The 16,792-nt window shown below is 36.3% G+C and overlaps 1 protein-coding gene and 1 long non-coding RNA gene across 2 annotated transcripts in view; one reads left to right on the top strand and one right to left on the bottom strand.

Moving 5' to 3' along the window:
* The window catches only part of LOC120902679 (pleckstrin homology domain-containing family F member 2), a 22,695-nt gene extending 6,315 nt beyond the window's left edge, over nt 1-16,380 (bottom strand). Inside the window, exons 1-6 of the mRNA XM_040311640.1 lie at nt 16,152-16,380; nt 15,379-15,645; nt 13,972-14,097; nt 13,800-13,906; nt 13,523-13,660; nt 4,567-4,680 (exon numbers count right to left, since the gene is read on the bottom strand). Coding sequence (XP_040167574.1) covers nt 4,567-4,680; nt 13,523-13,660; nt 13,800-13,906; nt 13,972-14,097; nt 15,379-15,645; nt 16,152-16,167 — 768 coding nt within the window. The 5' untranslated portion in view covers nt 16,168-16,380. The remainder of the gene's footprint in view (nt 1-4,566; nt 4,681-13,522; nt 13,661-13,799; nt 13,907-13,971; nt 14,098-15,378; nt 15,646-16,151) is intronic.
* Nucleotides 1,571-3,325, top strand: LOC120902680. The gene is made up of 3 exons (XR_005739462.1): nt 1,571-2,451; nt 2,836-2,972; nt 3,051-3,325. It is a non-coding gene; the product is annotated as an uncharacterized LOC120902680 (long non-coding RNA).
* Nucleotides 16,381-16,792: the final 412 nt, after the last annotated feature.

Genomic DNA, 16,792 nt, shown 5'->3' with positions numbered 1-16,792 from the left:
TTGTAACTTCATTTCTTTCGCATATTTCAATAATGTTTGGTGTTAATTTTTCATAAAATTGGTACGAAATACTTTGTTGAACTTCAATAAAAACTACAGGCCATCAGAGTTTGTTAATTTAAAAAGGTGTCGATTACACCCCATCATGGCGACGATCGTACTGCACTGCAGTCGTGACGCAACAAAAAACACACTCTTTTATTTTTATCAAAATGTTATCAAAATCAATCCAGGAACCGTAGTTTCTCGTAAGAAGGTACATAATACATCAAAAAAGCTTTTCCGATGTCTACTAGTAAGTTTACATTGGCAAAAGTATTGCAATCAGGGGAAAACCTTAAGGTGTCGAAGTTCCCCAGTTCCCCTAAGGCGGCCTAGGTAATCACTGACATACGTCGAGGTCGGCTAAAGTCTGGTGAGACTATAAGGTAAGGTCGTAAAGTGGTGAGACTATCAGGCCTATTATTTTACTCGAATGACATTCGATTTTGTTGGAAGAATTCGAGTCGAGCGGGAGAAAAATTGGTATCGTTTTCGCCATTCGAATCATTCGTCGGTCGAAAGGTTTCGTCGACATTTTTGTTCTAGCATCTGTGTGTTTGACAGTTGGTCGAAGCAACCGGCGGTCGGAGTGAGTGTAAACAAACGGATTCAGCACTTCTTTAAAATCATTTTTTCCATAATTTTGTTGGAAATGGGGTAAATATGAGTGATGAGAGTGTTGATAAACTTATGTTAAACTTTATTACACACATAGACAGTGACTTAAATTATTTGTGAGTTTAAATTAGCGCGTTTCCGACAGCTTGAGCTGTCGGCAGAAAATCTCTCGAATGCACCTTCCTGTTCGAGCAATACGGTACCGATTTTTACTTCGTCGACTCGAATCTACCGATGAGTTACTCGAAATGGAACGTCGCAAAACGATACGAAAATGAACAAAATGAACATGCGAGTGAATCTTCTCGAATGCCGAACGCAATATAATAGGCCTGTATAAGGTCTGTGTGAGACTGTAATGTGAGTCGAACGGAAAAGAGTCAAACAAACCCATTCCAAACAAACGGAAATTTTAATGGTAATATATAGACTTGTTAGGCGTCCGAGTACACCCGGGATAAGGTGCCCTTCCATGGCTCAGAGAAGGAAATGTCTCCCTGCCAGTATGGATTGTAGCGCCATGAATTACATTTGTATTTTCTACTCTTAAGCAATACGGCCTTTTTGGACCGTTACTCCTGAATAAAAAAAAAAATATATATATATATATATATATATATATATATATATATATATATATATATATATATATATATATATATATATATATATATATATATATATATATATATATATATATATATATATATATATATATATATATATATATATATATATATATATAGACTTCATAAGCTTCGTTGAATATATCGGAGCGTGTATTTAGCGCTATAAAAATTTAGCTCTAGATAAATTGAAATTTGGATAGATTTCGATCCCATCTCAATTAATTCGATTAATTTCGATCCCATCTCAATTATATCCTGAATCCCTAAAAATATTTATTTCGTTAATCCAGGACATTTCTGTCAAAGGTGTTGGTATAAATTTGTTTAACAGGCGTGTTCTATTCTGAACTCGATTCGATTCGAATCGAGAAAATGAACACCTAAGTGAACTTTTCCAAAAAATTAACACACAAAATTCGACGAGAAGACTCGATAATAAGAATAGAATACGCCTGTTTATTAATATAAAACCGATAAGCAATACGGCAAATCCGTCCGTAAAAAAAACCGATTCTACACACAGGGCAGTACGTGAAATCGCCTCTATTTGTTTTTTTTTAGGTCTACGATGAACTAGGTTTAAAAATTATGTTAAGATAAAAAATTGTAAGTAGTGGCCACTTTATATTGCCGGCCACTGTATAAGAAAAATAACCTGTAAAGCATACGTGCTGCATCTTGTAAAACTTGGAAAATCAACTGTAAAGGAAATTAAAGTACAAATATACGTTTAACGTTTAACTAACTAAAACCGTAAAACAGAAGACTTTCCGTCACTCTGATCTGACCTCATGTCCACAAAATGCCTTCGCTCACTATTCCTATCCCATTTCTACATTCCACAACGTTTGTCGCTCATCGGGGTGTTAGTAAATTCTCTCTTGCCACACGAAGAGATTTCTCCTGCTCACTTCGTGTGTTTGATTCTACCCATCTCTGTTGAACACAAGTCATTTTCATCCATCGCACTCATCTGGGTGTTTGCTCTTTTCCATCCAAGCTAAAGAGCGACTTCAGTGTGCTCTGAACCGTGGACGTGAGAGTGTGTGTTTGTGTGCTGCGTGAACTATTTTTCCTGCGTAAAACACTTTCCAGCACTGCACCATCGGCAGTATTCTATCTGCTTCATCGGAGGACGAATTGTTATCATCTAATTGTTTCTGTAAGTGTCTGGCGCTATATGACATGTATTCTAACTAAAACAGCTATACAAGTTTCAGATGTGTACTGCTACCGCTAGCTGTCCCCAACTCTCTTCAGAAGTGAAACGCTACTGGCATCGCGAAAGAAATGGTTTAAAATTAACAGTCGTTAAAAATTAACCAGTGTCGTTAAAAATTGCTAGAATTTGGCATCGCGAACGCATTGAGTTCATTTGTTAATTTTAACGACTGGTCCTATGCCGCCGTTAAACAAACGACTGTCAAGAGCGAATGCGATACAAATTAACAGTCGTTTAATTATACTGCTCGAATTTTTTCCCCGTGTTTGCCTATTGCGATATCGAGCAGTCGTTAACTGTTTTGACGATCGTTTATTTTAACAGGAATGAACAACAAATGAACTCAGTTAAACTAAAATGAACTTTAAACAACTGTTAAAAAGAGTTCATTTATTCGCGATGCCGGCTACTGTGTGCACAAGCGTTCAAAGTCGTTGAATAATTGATCCTCAAGCACAAAGGTAAGTTTGTTGAAAAGATTACACTTGATTTGAAGATGTGACAAAGTGTGTCTATTAATTGAGTATTTTCATCAACAGCCTTCATACAACACTGCGGTCGAGGCGCGCCAAATTTCATGACATCTTCCCTGAACCAAGCAGGCTGAACACTCGCACCACCAAACGGGTTACAGCGCGGTGTGAAGAAGGAGGAAGAAGAGAAGGCAGAACTGGAAACATTCACGCCAATTTACCAACCACCGTGTGTGTGTATGTAAATATGTGAGAACACATGTGTGAATCCTCTTGTGTAAAAGCAAACTGCAAAAAGAAGAAAATATCTAGTGTGAAGCAGCTAGGCTGCCGCAACCAAATCAAGAGTGAATTCTCATTTCAATCTGGAAAACTGGGAGAGTGATGACATGCGGAATAGAATAAAACTAGAAACACGAGAGAGGACCACACGAAGCGCTGTCGGAATTTTTCACCATCGCGCACATTTTGCGTTATTACATGGTAAAATGTAGCAGGTGAGAAAGGGGAAAACCTTAAAAAATAATTAAAAAAATAATATAGATATACAGGCGTCCCCCGAGTTACGACCCCCTCGAGTTACGACGATTCGCAGATACGACGATTTTGATTTTGACAGTTAAAAGTTGTCATTGACAAGAAATTGATGTATTTTTTTGAATTTCTGGACTGATAACCGTTATACACACATTTCCAAAGATTCCACAACTACCCTATCTTGAATATCTATATTGTGTACGGTTTTTAAAATATAATTATTACATTATCAAACATTATTTTAAATAAAAAACACGATATCATAAATTCCAACTCTTCAACTTCGGTTATAAACTTAATATTCATAGATATTCGACATACGACTTTTTCGACTTACGCCTTGCTTTGGGAAATTTTTCAGTCCCAAATACAGTCGTATCTCGGGGGACACCTGTATAGTTATGCGAAACAGACTTGAGTAGAAATCAATCCGCACATCCGTACATTCGAAGTAGATAGCATTGATACGCATAACCCTATTTATAAATATATAGGCAAGTGGCAAGTGGTCCGCAAGCGGTATGTTTAACATGCCTGGAGAAGATACTCCTGGATTATACCATGATATGGAAATGGTAAAACATTAGCTGGCATCGCGAAATAATTGGTTTAAAATTAACAGTCGTTAAAAATTAACCAGAGTCGTTAAAAACTGCTAGAATTTGGCATCACGATCGCATTGAGTTCATTTGTTAATTTTAACGACTGGTCATATGCCGCCGTTAAACAAACGACTGTCAATAGCGTATGCGATGCAAATTAACAGTCGTTTAATTATACTGCTCGATTTTTTCCCCGTGTTTGCCTATTGCGATATCGAGCAGTCGTTAACTGTTTTGACGATCGTTTATTTTAACAGGAATGGACAACAAATGAACTCGGTAAATCCAAAATGAACTTTAAACGACTGTTAAAATGTGTTCATTTATTCGCGATGCCGGCTTTTGTTGGTACCAAGGTCGATACAGCATAATTGTTTTGTAAATATTTTAAAATGATATTTGATTTATTTCATTTTATTTGGATGAAGAATTTTGATATATACCTCGTCGTGGGTCACGTTATCCTTAAGAGTTTCGTCATCATCTCCTGAATCATCTTCACCGGAGCTTTCAGTAGAGTTAGCTGGTTTGTTGTTGTTGCCGGCAAGTGCTTTGTTCTGTAAAAACAATAAAAAAATAACAATATATATACAGTAAACCCTCTCTTATTTGACACCTCTCCAATTTGAAAAACCTCTCTTATTTGAACATTTTGCACAGTCCCTTGATTTCCAGTACATTTTTGTTCCTCTAATTTGGAAAACCTCTGAAATCTGTGTCCCTCTTATTTGTGTATGGTGTTGCCATGGTTATTGAATGATGTATGCTCAAATTGGCAATCCTGTTCGCAGTTTCCTATAGCAACAGTTAAGGCTGCATACTAAATGTTCTGTCTCTTTCTTGTTTGGATGGACCTTTCATTCACTTTACACCTCTGTAATTTGAAAACCTCTCTTATTCGACAGTCCCATCGCCTCTCAAATAAGAGAGGGTTCACTGTATATATAGTTATGTACACATGCGCTACGCGCTATGATACAGGTGCTGAGTAAGAAAACGGTCGCAAGCGAGCCATCGATGTTACTCCACGCGCGGAGTCAAGTTCCAACGGGAACTCCACTGGAAGCAGGTTCCCACGACCAGGTGTGGTGTCGTATGTTCAGACGGACCGAGGCAACATGATCATCATAAACGTGGACGACAACGTGACCAGCAAACCTGGCAGCACCGAAAACACCAGCCTAGCTAAATAGTACCGAATCCAGAAGTTAGCTTTAGTCTTAGTTTAGCAGTTCGCAAATAAAGATCCCCAGTAATATTTTTTTAAAACTTACTCCGGGCTATCGTAAACATAATTGGCGCAGTCGGCTAGGCCCAATTCACGTTCAGTGACAAGTGTTCAAGTACAGTGCAGTGAAATAACGGAAATAAATCTGTGTATCGCCCGGACTTTGCTCCATCGCCCGATCCGTGGTTGACTCGTGACGATCGCGTGAATTTCATTATTTCATAAAGTGTAAGAACAAGTGCACGAACGGTTGGTTTCAACTATTTAGAATTGGAAGAGAACATTCGAACAAAAGCTAGCGGCAAGACTCCCCAGCCAGCGTTACTGGGTAAACTAATCAACGCAGGACAATCGCTGACCCAACCCGTGGACAACGAGTGACCAAAGAAGAAAAGGAAGGACAATCGCTGACCCAATCCGTGGACAACGAGCGACCAAAGAAGAAAAGGAAGGACAAAGCAAAGGACAGGTAACGGAAAACACTAATTTCCCGACACGTGGATAAAAAAGGTGAGTTACATCCTAAAGCATAAGTTCTCCCACCCTTATAATAAAAAGGCGGTAGGCAACAAACAATTTTTATCATTGAATGCCAAAATATACCCCTTTCCCAAAAGTTCGTTCTTTGAAATTCACTAGGGACAAGAAAATACCAGTGAAAATGGAACAAAATATACACGCATTGATTGAATCTATGCGCTTGTTAGAGGAACGCGTTAACACACTCCAAGCGGAAAATGATAGTTTACAACGCTTCCAACAACAACAACAGCCAACGACCTCGAGTCGCAGTGCTGACTATTTTCGTATCCCGGATCCAATTAGGGTCATTCCCGGATTCGACGGAAACAAAAAACAGTTAATCGGTTAGTTAACAACAGTTAAAAAAACACTAGACCTCTTCAAAAACAATGTGGCACCAGAAATATTCAGTGTCTACGAACAGACCGTAATTAATAAGATAGAGGGCAAAGCACGTGACACTATTTGTGTGAACGGAAACCCTACTACTTTTGATGAAGTCGCAGATATTTTGCAGAACGTTTATGGCGATCGAAATAACATCGCAACGTATCGAACACAACTGTGGAACCTAAAACAAAACGAATCTTTGAGCCTTCACTATAGAAAAACAAAAGAAATTTTGATCAATATGAAATCAGTAGCAAGACAGAATACGGTATACGCTTCACATTGGGAGGCAATTAACCTGTTTTTAGAACAAGAATGCCTCGCTGCGTTCATAAATGGTCTGAGCAAAACATATTTTGGATATGCACAAACCGCACAACCAGAAGACTTGGAATCAGCTTATGCCTTTCTATGCAGATTCCAAAACGCCGAAAGAACTAAATCAAACACCAATAATGGGTTCGAAAAACATCCTAGTGTCGATAAAAATGTAAAAAGGGATAATAAATTTTCACAACCAAAATACCTTGAAAATAGACCATTCAATAACATGAAACCATCTTCAGATCGTACAAAAATTGTTCCCATGGACGTCGATCAATCCTTACGGTCCAATATGAGAAACAAAATTTTCTCGCATACAGCCGAAGAAGATGACGGAAAAACAATATCAGAAGAATCCGATTCAGACGAAGAAACCGATAATGAAAAAGATGTAAATTTTCAAATTACTGCAAACTTAAACCCACCGAGTTAAACGCAATTAACGGACTACCCTTTTACACAACAAAATTAAATGGCTCAAACATCAAACTTTTAGTAGAAAGCGGAGCGAACAAAAACTTTTTAAATCCAGAATTAGTTCCACTAACTCAAAGAGTGAAATGCGAAACAATCACCATAAAAAATAAAAATGGTAAGTTCAAATCACAAGAATGCACATTCATAACCATTCTAGATAAAAATTAAAATTTTACCTTTTCAAATGTCATAATTATTTTGACGGAATACTCGGATACGAATCACTCTCCGATATGGAAACACTAATTGATACAAAAAATCATAAACTTATTTTACCCGATCGTACAATCGACTTAGAAATAAGAACATTAGAACCCCCTTTAATTACATTAAATGCTAATAATTCTCAAATTATAAAGCTTCCTGTTTCTCAAACAAAAGGAAACATTTTTCTTCCAAAAGACATTCAAATAAAAGATGCAATAATTCCTTCAGGCGTTTATAAACCAAAACAAGGATATGCTAAAGTTCTTGCCAGGAATTACGGCGACACATTAACATTTCATTGGACTAAACCAGCCAAAACATATGAATTAGACAAAATGATCGAAATAAATCACATGAGCACACACCCATATAATGATCATCCGCAAAATTACATAGCAAATCTCGAAAATTTAATTCGCACCGATCATTTAAACAAAGAAGAGAAACATAAACTTTTCGAAATTCTTAAACAAAATCTAGGCATCATCCATCAAGAAAAAGAAAAACTTTCATGCACCACCGCTATTAGACATCGAATAAAAACTAAAGACGATATACCCATTCACACAAAAACTTATAGATACCCCAATATTCATAAAGCAGAAGTGAATAGGCAAATCGAAGAAATGATTGCTGACGGTATTATCCAACATTCTATATCTCCATGGACATCCCCAATCTGGATAGTCCCTAAAAAATCAGATGCAAGTGGAAAGGAGAAATGGCGCATCGTGGTTGACTATAGAAAATTGAATGAAAAAACGATCGATGATCGATACCCTATTCCCAATATAGAAGAAATTTTGGACAAGCTAGGTAGAAGCATGTACTTCACTACACTTGATTTAAAATCCGGCTTTCATCAAATTGAAGTTGATAAAAAGGATAGACCAAAAACAGCTTTTAGCACAGAAAAAGGACACTTCGAGTTTATACGAATGCCCTTTGGCTTGAAAAACGCACCTGCTACTTTTCAACGGGCCATGAATAATATTTTAGGTGACCTTGAAGGAAGAAACTGTCTCGTATATCTAGATGATATTATTATTTTTGGTAAATCACTCCAACAACATTTGGACAATTTGAATAAAGTGTTGAAAAAATTAATTGAATCAAATTTAAAGGTTCAATTAGACAAATGTGAATTTTTAAGAAAAGAGTGTGAATTCTTAGGACACATCGTAACTCAAGATGGCATCAAACCCAATCCAAACAAAATAGAAAAAATATTGCATTGGCCCATACCAAAAACAACAACCCACATTAAAGGCTTCTTAGGAATCCTTGGTTATTACAGAAAATTCATAAAAGATTTTTCAAAACTGACCAAACCTCTCACAAAATGTCTTAAGAAAGGTTCTAAAATAACACATAATGACGAATTTATAAATTGTTTCAATGATTGTAAACAAATGCTCACTACTGATCCAATTTTAAAATATCCTGATTTTAGCAGAAAATTCATTTTAGAAACAGACGCAAGTGACTTCGCCCTTGGCGCTGTACTTTCACAAAAATTCGAAGATGGTAAGGAACACCCAATCGCTTACGCTTCTAGAACGCTTAACGAAACAGAGTGCAACTATTCAGCTACCGAAAAAGAGCTACTCGCCATTGTTTGGGCAACCAAGCATTTCCGACCGTACATTTTCGGAACAGTTTTTGAAATAAGAACTGACCACAAACCTCTTGTTTGGATAAGACAGAAAAATGATTTAAATAGAAGACTTCTTCATTGGAAACTGGCCTTGGAAGAATTCGAATTTGAAATTAAGTATAAAAAAGGTACTCTTAATGGAAATGCAGATGCACTATCCCGCATAACAGAAAACCCTGCTTTAACATCCGAATTAAATGCAAATACTGCCTCTAACAATACTGACACTATGACGCAACACTCAGCAGATACTAATGATGACGAATTCATCCCAGCAACTGAAAAACCACTAAATGAATTTAGAAATCAAATAATACTAGAAGAAAATAATAATGATTCTCGAGAAGCAATTACACTTTTCGGAAATTATCATAGAATAACAATAAAAACACCCCTTTTTGGACCAGCTATGTTGATCAACATAATCAAAGAATATGCATCTCCCAAATGTGTTACTGGCATTTGTTGCAACGAAAAAATCTTACAAAACTTACAAATTATCTACAAAAACTATTTCTCTCGCGCAAAATCGATCAAACTATTTTGGACAAAAACAATTTTAGAAGATGTAACTGATGAAATTGACCAAGATTTGATTATTGAACGACAACATAATGCAAACCATAGAGGAATTATTGAGACCAAACTACATATTGCTAGAAAATATTATTTTCCAAACATGAAAACTAAAATTACTAAATTTATTAACATTTGCAAAATATGTCAAAAAGCTAAATATGAAAGACGCCCATATAAACAAAAATATCAAATTACTACCACTCCTAAAAAACCTTTGGAAATCGTTCATATGGACATCTTTATAATTAGTGATAAACATTTTCTAACCCTTTGCAATAAGTTCTCAAGACTAACCATGGCGATTCCTTTACAATCAAGAAACGCTATACATATACTAAAAGCACTAACTCAATTCTTCGCTAACGTTGGAAGACCTTGTTTGCTTGTGATGGACCAAGAATGTTTGTTTAAATCCACCACAATCAAACAATTTCTTGAAAAAATAATATAGAATCTCATTATACAAGTGTTGGTCAATCCTCTTCAAATGGAACAATTGAAATAATCCATAGAACAGTAAGAGAATTGCACAACATAATCTCACTACGAGATTCTACAAAAAATTTATCAACTACTTCAAAAATTAATTTGGCAGTCTCAATTTACAATGATTCTATACACTCTCAAACAAACATATCCCCTAAAGAACTATTTTTCGGCTTCAAAAACGAAGATCCTATCCCTGAGGACCTTCAAGAAAGAATTAAACAAAAAGAGGAACTTTATAGAGTGTATGCCACAAAACAAAAAGAAAAAAAATCCAAATACATAGAAAAATTAAACAAAACACGAGACTAGACGAGACTCATTATACAAGTGTTGGTCAATCCTCTTCAAATGGAACAATTGAAATAGTCCATAGAACAGTAAGAGAATTGCACAACATAATCTCACTACGAGATTCTACAAAAAATTTATCAACTACTTCAAAAATTAATTTGGCAGTCTCAATTTACAATGATTCTATACACTCTCAAACAAACATATCCCCTAAAGAACTATTTTTCGGCTTCAAAAACGAAGATCCTATCCCTGAGGACCTTCAAGAAAGAATTAAACAAAAGAGGAACTTTATAGAGTGTATGCCACAAAACAAAAAGAAAAAAATCCAAATACATAGAAAAATTAAACAAAACACGAGAAGAACCAGAACTATTCAAAGACAATGACACGATCTTCGAAAGGAAAAGAAATAATTTAAAACACGAAGAAAGGTATCGTGAAACGAAAGTTTTCGATAACCTAGTTACAAATATTTTAGACCGAAATGGAAGAAAAATTCATAAATCAAAATTGAAAAGGAAACGAAAAACCTAACATACCATTTAAATTCTTTCTCATCCTTACAGAAATCACAGCTGAATATTATAAAAACTAAAAATGAAATTTGGAATGACTCTTTTCCTCATAATAGTTTGGACTAATTCAAAACTTATAACAGCAACAATTTACAGAGAAATTCCTAGAGAAGATAGAATAGTCGCAATAAAAATAGGAACGGCCAAAATAAAAATTGGATATCATAGAGTAATACATACAATAAATCTGGAAAAAATAGAAACTAACCTTAACTATATTCAGAATTTAGCCAATAATATTTGCCTAACCAACCATCTTAAGGACACCTTAGACTATAAAATCCTATCAGCTTATAAGAAATTAGGAAATATAAGACCTAGAAAACAAAAGAGAGGCATAATAAATGGTTTAGGAACAATTATAAAAATAATCGCAGGAAATCCAGATCAAGAAGATTTGAACATTATTAACAGCAACCTAGAGCATTTAGAACATTCAGAAAACAAAATCATATCCAACATTAACGCTCAAGTTAGAATTAATTCCGAAATAGAAAAATCAGTGAACAAAATTACACAAACTCTTAAAAAAATCGAAAATCAAATGAATAATCAGATAAAAGTCGTAAAAACTGAAATAGAACAAGTAAATCTTATCCTGAACATTGATAACATTGTACAACTGCTAGAAGACATAGAAGAACAGATTAGCTTTGCTCGTTCTAACATAATACACAAAAATATTCTATCGTCAAACGAAACGGAATATATATGGCAAACATTAAAAGATCAGAAAATATTTCTAAACTTTAAAGAGGAAATTTCACAATATGTTTCATGCATAGTTACAGCAATAGGTAAAAAAATATTTCTAGTAGTAAAAATACCGATAGTAGAGCGAAAAGATTATGACCTCTTACGAATAGAAACTCTAAACGTAAACAACACCCGAGTAGAGACGGATGTAAAATTTGTAGCCAAACATAAAAACACCATACCACCCTTGGAGTGCCAGTCATTGATTCATGTTCAAACAGCCAAATAATAGCAGTACCCACACTAATTGAAACCGGCAATTGCACCGTAAAAATCTTAAATAGCACATTTACTGCGCATATTGATGTGTTAGACCAAGAAGACTACTTCCTACCTTTAACTGGCAGCAAAACAGAAATAACTCTTAACAAGCCAAGTATACAAGATCTGCACACAATGCATATTAGTAACATACATCAACTCCATACAATAACACTCCGCTTACGCACGCATTCAATTGCAGGAGGGATATTAATTGTTGTTCTAACAGACTTTCTTATAACTGCATTTTGCATCTACAAACACAAAACCAAACATGCAGAGAAGAAAATGTCTACCGAAGCTATTCACAACATCATCCCACTGCAAACGTCGGTAAGTCGATCGAGGACGCTCGACGTTTAAGGAGGGAGGAGTTATGTACACATGCGCTACGCGCTATGATACAGGTGCTGAGTAAAAAAACGGTCGCAAGCGAGCCATCGATGTTACTCCACGCGCGGAGTCAAGTTCCAACGGGAACTCCACTGGAAGCAGGTTCCCACGACCAGGTTTGTACTCCGCACACTTTTTGTGCCCCACAAAGGTTTATGTTCCACACAGTTATTTTGCGCGCACAATACGCTTTATTTTAAGCGCGGTGTACGCTCTGGCACCAATCGGACAAGACACCAGACATTCGGCCGTATCGGGGAGCTCGTTCGTACCCGGGAACGTTCGCTGCGACGCTCATTTTCACCCATTTCATAGCCCTCTATGATCACAAATCCGAAAAACGTCTAGGTTTTGTTCTGTCCAATCTAGTGGTACAACCCTGTCCACTCATGAGCGACGAACGTTCTTCGAAAAACGAGCTCCCCGATACGGCCGATTAAATTCTTTGGAATTAGATAGATTTGAAACGATCGGCCGTTTCGAGGAGCTCGTTCGTCGAAGAACGTTCGTCGCTCATGCGTGGACAGGGTTGTACAAGGGTTTTTCTAATTTTTGATCATAGGCTATGAAATGAGTGAAAATGAGCGTCGCGGCGAACGTTCCCGGGAATGAACGAGCTCCCCGATACGGAAAGATGTCTGTCTTGTTTGTGCGAAATGTCTGACGGTAAATCAATACGCTTGTTCAAATCCAATATGCGGGTTATACTAGCGACACAGGAAGCTCAAAAAGTTTACGCTTGATTTATATGGGAGAGTGTAAACTTCCCGTCAAAAGACAATAGAGTTGTATAGCTGAAATTCAGTTTACGCCAAAGTTTACGCCTCGTGTGTTTGGCGTCGTTCGTCGAAAAACATTCGTCGCTCATGAGTGGACAGGGTTGTACCATTAGATTGGGCAGATCAAATCATAGACAGTTTTCTTATTTTTAATCATAGAGGGCTATGGAATGAGTGAAAATGAGCGTCGCGGCGAACTTTCCCGGGAACGAACGAGCTCCCCGATACTGCCGAGTAACTATGCGGCCGCTCAGTAGCTGTGTGCGCGTGTACAAACTGTGCGGGAACTCAATTACTGTGCGCCCACAAAAATTGTGCTGCCACATATTAAGTGTTAAATACTTAATACATACATTAAAACAATTCCAAAAGTCATTAGAAATAGCCGAACAATCGAAGTACTTAAGATAATGTATGAGTAATAATGTTACATACTATGCAACAAATATTTTTAGTGTCAATACTTACTCCGTCACGCTTCATTGATGTGAGATTGTCATAGCAATCCAGACATACTCGCAGAGGTTTATTGCTCTGGCCTGGTAGAATAAATTTTTTCGACGAACAAGGACCACAGACTACTGCTCCACAATTTCGACAATGATGCTAAAATAATTTAAAAAAAATTAATAAGTCCTCAATGTTTTTAAAATCCCGTATCTTAAGTGTTGTGTAAGTAACTTTTCAACTAAATGAAGTGAAAATTTACATGTATGATAACTGGCCATTTCTATAATAAACGTACCCGTCTGTTAATCATGGTAAAATGAGTCTTTTTACAATGCATGCAGATGGTAGCTTCACTATCCGGAACCCATACAGCAGCATGTGTTTCAACTGGTTTCTTGCCGCCTGTTAAATAAAAAAAAACTTGATAAGGGAATGTGTCATTTACTGAAATCCAACCTTCACCATACTCTTGCGCAATAAATCTTCTATGCACTTGTTGATGTGTGCCATCCATTCCTGCTTCTCTGTTTGTGTCGCAGCATACACAGCAAACGACTTAGTCGCTGTACGTATCAGCCATCCATTCCGGTACTCTGTGTGGAGCAGAATATATGACAAACAAAGATGGGTGAATCACAATATTTGCTACTACAAAAAATATCCTACATGATATCGAATATGGCAGTGATCTCCAACCTGTGGTCCGTGGCGATAACAGACGTAATCCGCGAAAGATTTGTTTTTTTTTTTAAAGAATAGCTTATTACAATACAAATTGTCTATTTTTTCCCCCACAATCAAGATTAAATTTGCAACAGGCATGTCTGAAGGGTGGCATGTCTGAAGGGTGGCCACTCGAATCAGGATTTTAAATTCCCGTTTTTTTCCCGGTTTTTCCCGATTTTTTTTTTTTTTTGTTTTCCAGATTCACTATGCTTCGATACTTCAATTCAAAATTATTATATCATACATTTTCAAAAATCGTTATCTAGAGGATGGTAAGTAAACACGGGCATTACGGGAACGAAGGACACTAGTCAAAAAACTTGATAAAAGTTATTAGTGAATTATTCAACAATATAGGATCCAATCTGGAGGTGTGACAACATATTTGAAGACCATTTTTTTCATGATTTCTATCAAATTTTTACAAACAAAATTTCAATCGTGCGCTCGAAACCAAAATGCAAACAGCCAATGTACAGGCGATGTGTGATTGGGTAACCTTCAAATTGCTAAAGGGGACAAAAATTATCAGTTCTGCTCAAAAATTGGGATCGCCCACTAAATCCGACACGACCGCAACTTCACGAGAGATGAATAACAAAAGACGAGTGCAAGGTAGAACGAATAAGCACACTATACCCGAAATGTGCAAGAACCGATATCGATGAACTTAAGTATTGCACCAGTGCAAATGAGAATTATAGTACATATATTGCGTACCATATGTGAGAAACGGAAAATGTTGTTCATACACATTGGTGTAATGTTGATGGCCTGTGGTAAGTTGGGAACAATATACAAAACATCCCATAAATTTAAAATGCACTTCGTACGATGGTAAACAGTGATAGCAAAAGTTTGTGATAATTTCCCCTTTTTTTTTTTTTTGAGAATTTCCATGTTTTTTCCAATTTTTTTCCTGGAAAAATAAAATTCCCGGCTAATTATCGGTTTTTCCGGTTTTCCCGGTTGAGTGGCCACCCTGCTGTCTAGAATAATATTTATCGTATTTTTTATCAAAAGGCCTTATACTTAGTCCACTAAATATATGCACTTAATGTATCAGGGTCGCGGCAAATCTATTTTCAAACACAAGTGGTAAATTATCCTAAAAAGGTTGGAGAGCACTGGCCCTTAGTATTACTTACGACCATTATCTTCCAGTGCTTGCAGTTGGACTTCTTCGAGCGGTATTAAGTGTTGTTTGTTGTACTTCTTCTTGCCAATAACAATATTGCCATACACCAAAATATCATTAAATAGGAAAAATTGACGAGCTTTTGGTCGTTTACGACACATCTTTGTAAGAACACCTTCACCTACCAGGACCCGCCCGGGAAGAAACAATGGTTGGCCAGATGTTCCGAAACAGTTTTCCACCATCTGTATTCGGCGAGCATTGGCTTCGCTGTTAACTGAAAACAACGTAAAATGAAATATTAATTAAATTGAATAAATGTTTCAATATTTGTTTTCTTAATATCAAGAAAGATTGTTTGGTAATTTGCTATACTTGGTGTTAAAATGTTTTAATTTTTAATTGCACCATATACAAAGTGAAGATCAAATGTCAGTGTTGTCTTGAACGGTCTTGTTCTTGTACTAAGGCATATAAAATTCGTTCGGTGAAAGCATTTGTTGACAATAACAAAAGTTAACCAAAGACCGAATGCGGCTGATACAGCTAAACATGGATGAGTCATTCATACCTCGTCATCACTATGATCAAGTACAAAGAATGCTAACTTATGTATACACATCAAAGATGTGCACGATTGTTTATGAATATTATTATAATGCTTTTTAATACCCAATTGAACGTTCATGAATGACTTATGCAAGCTAATACGTTTGAAAAACATTGATATCAGCGCACAAAGAACAATTCATGACGATATTGAATGATACAAAGTCAACTCACCTAATTTGTCAACCATATTTGAGCAGCACTAATTTCAATGTATTTAAAACTATGCAAAACACACACCCCAACTATATTTCAAAATTGCCGAGACAATCCACTATATAATAAAATGAAAACCCGCACAGTATGCAGAATGATTAAAAAAATATCCTTTTCGCTCTTTTCCAACTCTCTGTTTTGATAATTGATCAGTCGCTGCTGTTGCTGACACAAGAGTGCTGCATATTTTACAAACGTCACACGAAGCGTAAGGCGGCGCTCTGGGACCAATCGAACGAGACAAACAAACACGACTCTGTTCGATAGGTGCTCTGTCAGCTGTTCGATGTCTTATAGACCTGTCATGATGCACTGCAATACGCCTTTCTTTTCGTCTCGAAAATGAAGCATTTTCATAGTTTAAATGAATATCCACCTACAGGGGGAAGATTAAACTCATAATTTACTAGTTATTCACATCTATAATAACATAGAAATCATTCAAATTTAATATTGAAAAATATAAACAAACGTCCATGCCAAAACACATACAGTGCATACACATGGATTATGTACACACAATAGTTTAATACGTTTCAATCCTTTATATTTGATGTTGTAATTGATTGAAAAGATTAACAATAATTATTGATAGCTAT

Source organism: Anopheles arabiensis, chromosome 3 (genome assembly GCF_016920715.1).
Source record: "Anopheles arabiensis isolate DONGOLA chromosome 3, AaraD3, whole genome shotgun sequence".
In the NCBI taxonomy this organism is placed as follows: domain Eukaryota; kingdom Metazoa; phylum Arthropoda; class Insecta; order Diptera; family Culicidae; genus Anopheles; species Anopheles arabiensis.
This window is presented reverse-complemented; position numbering and strand designations above follow the sequence as displayed.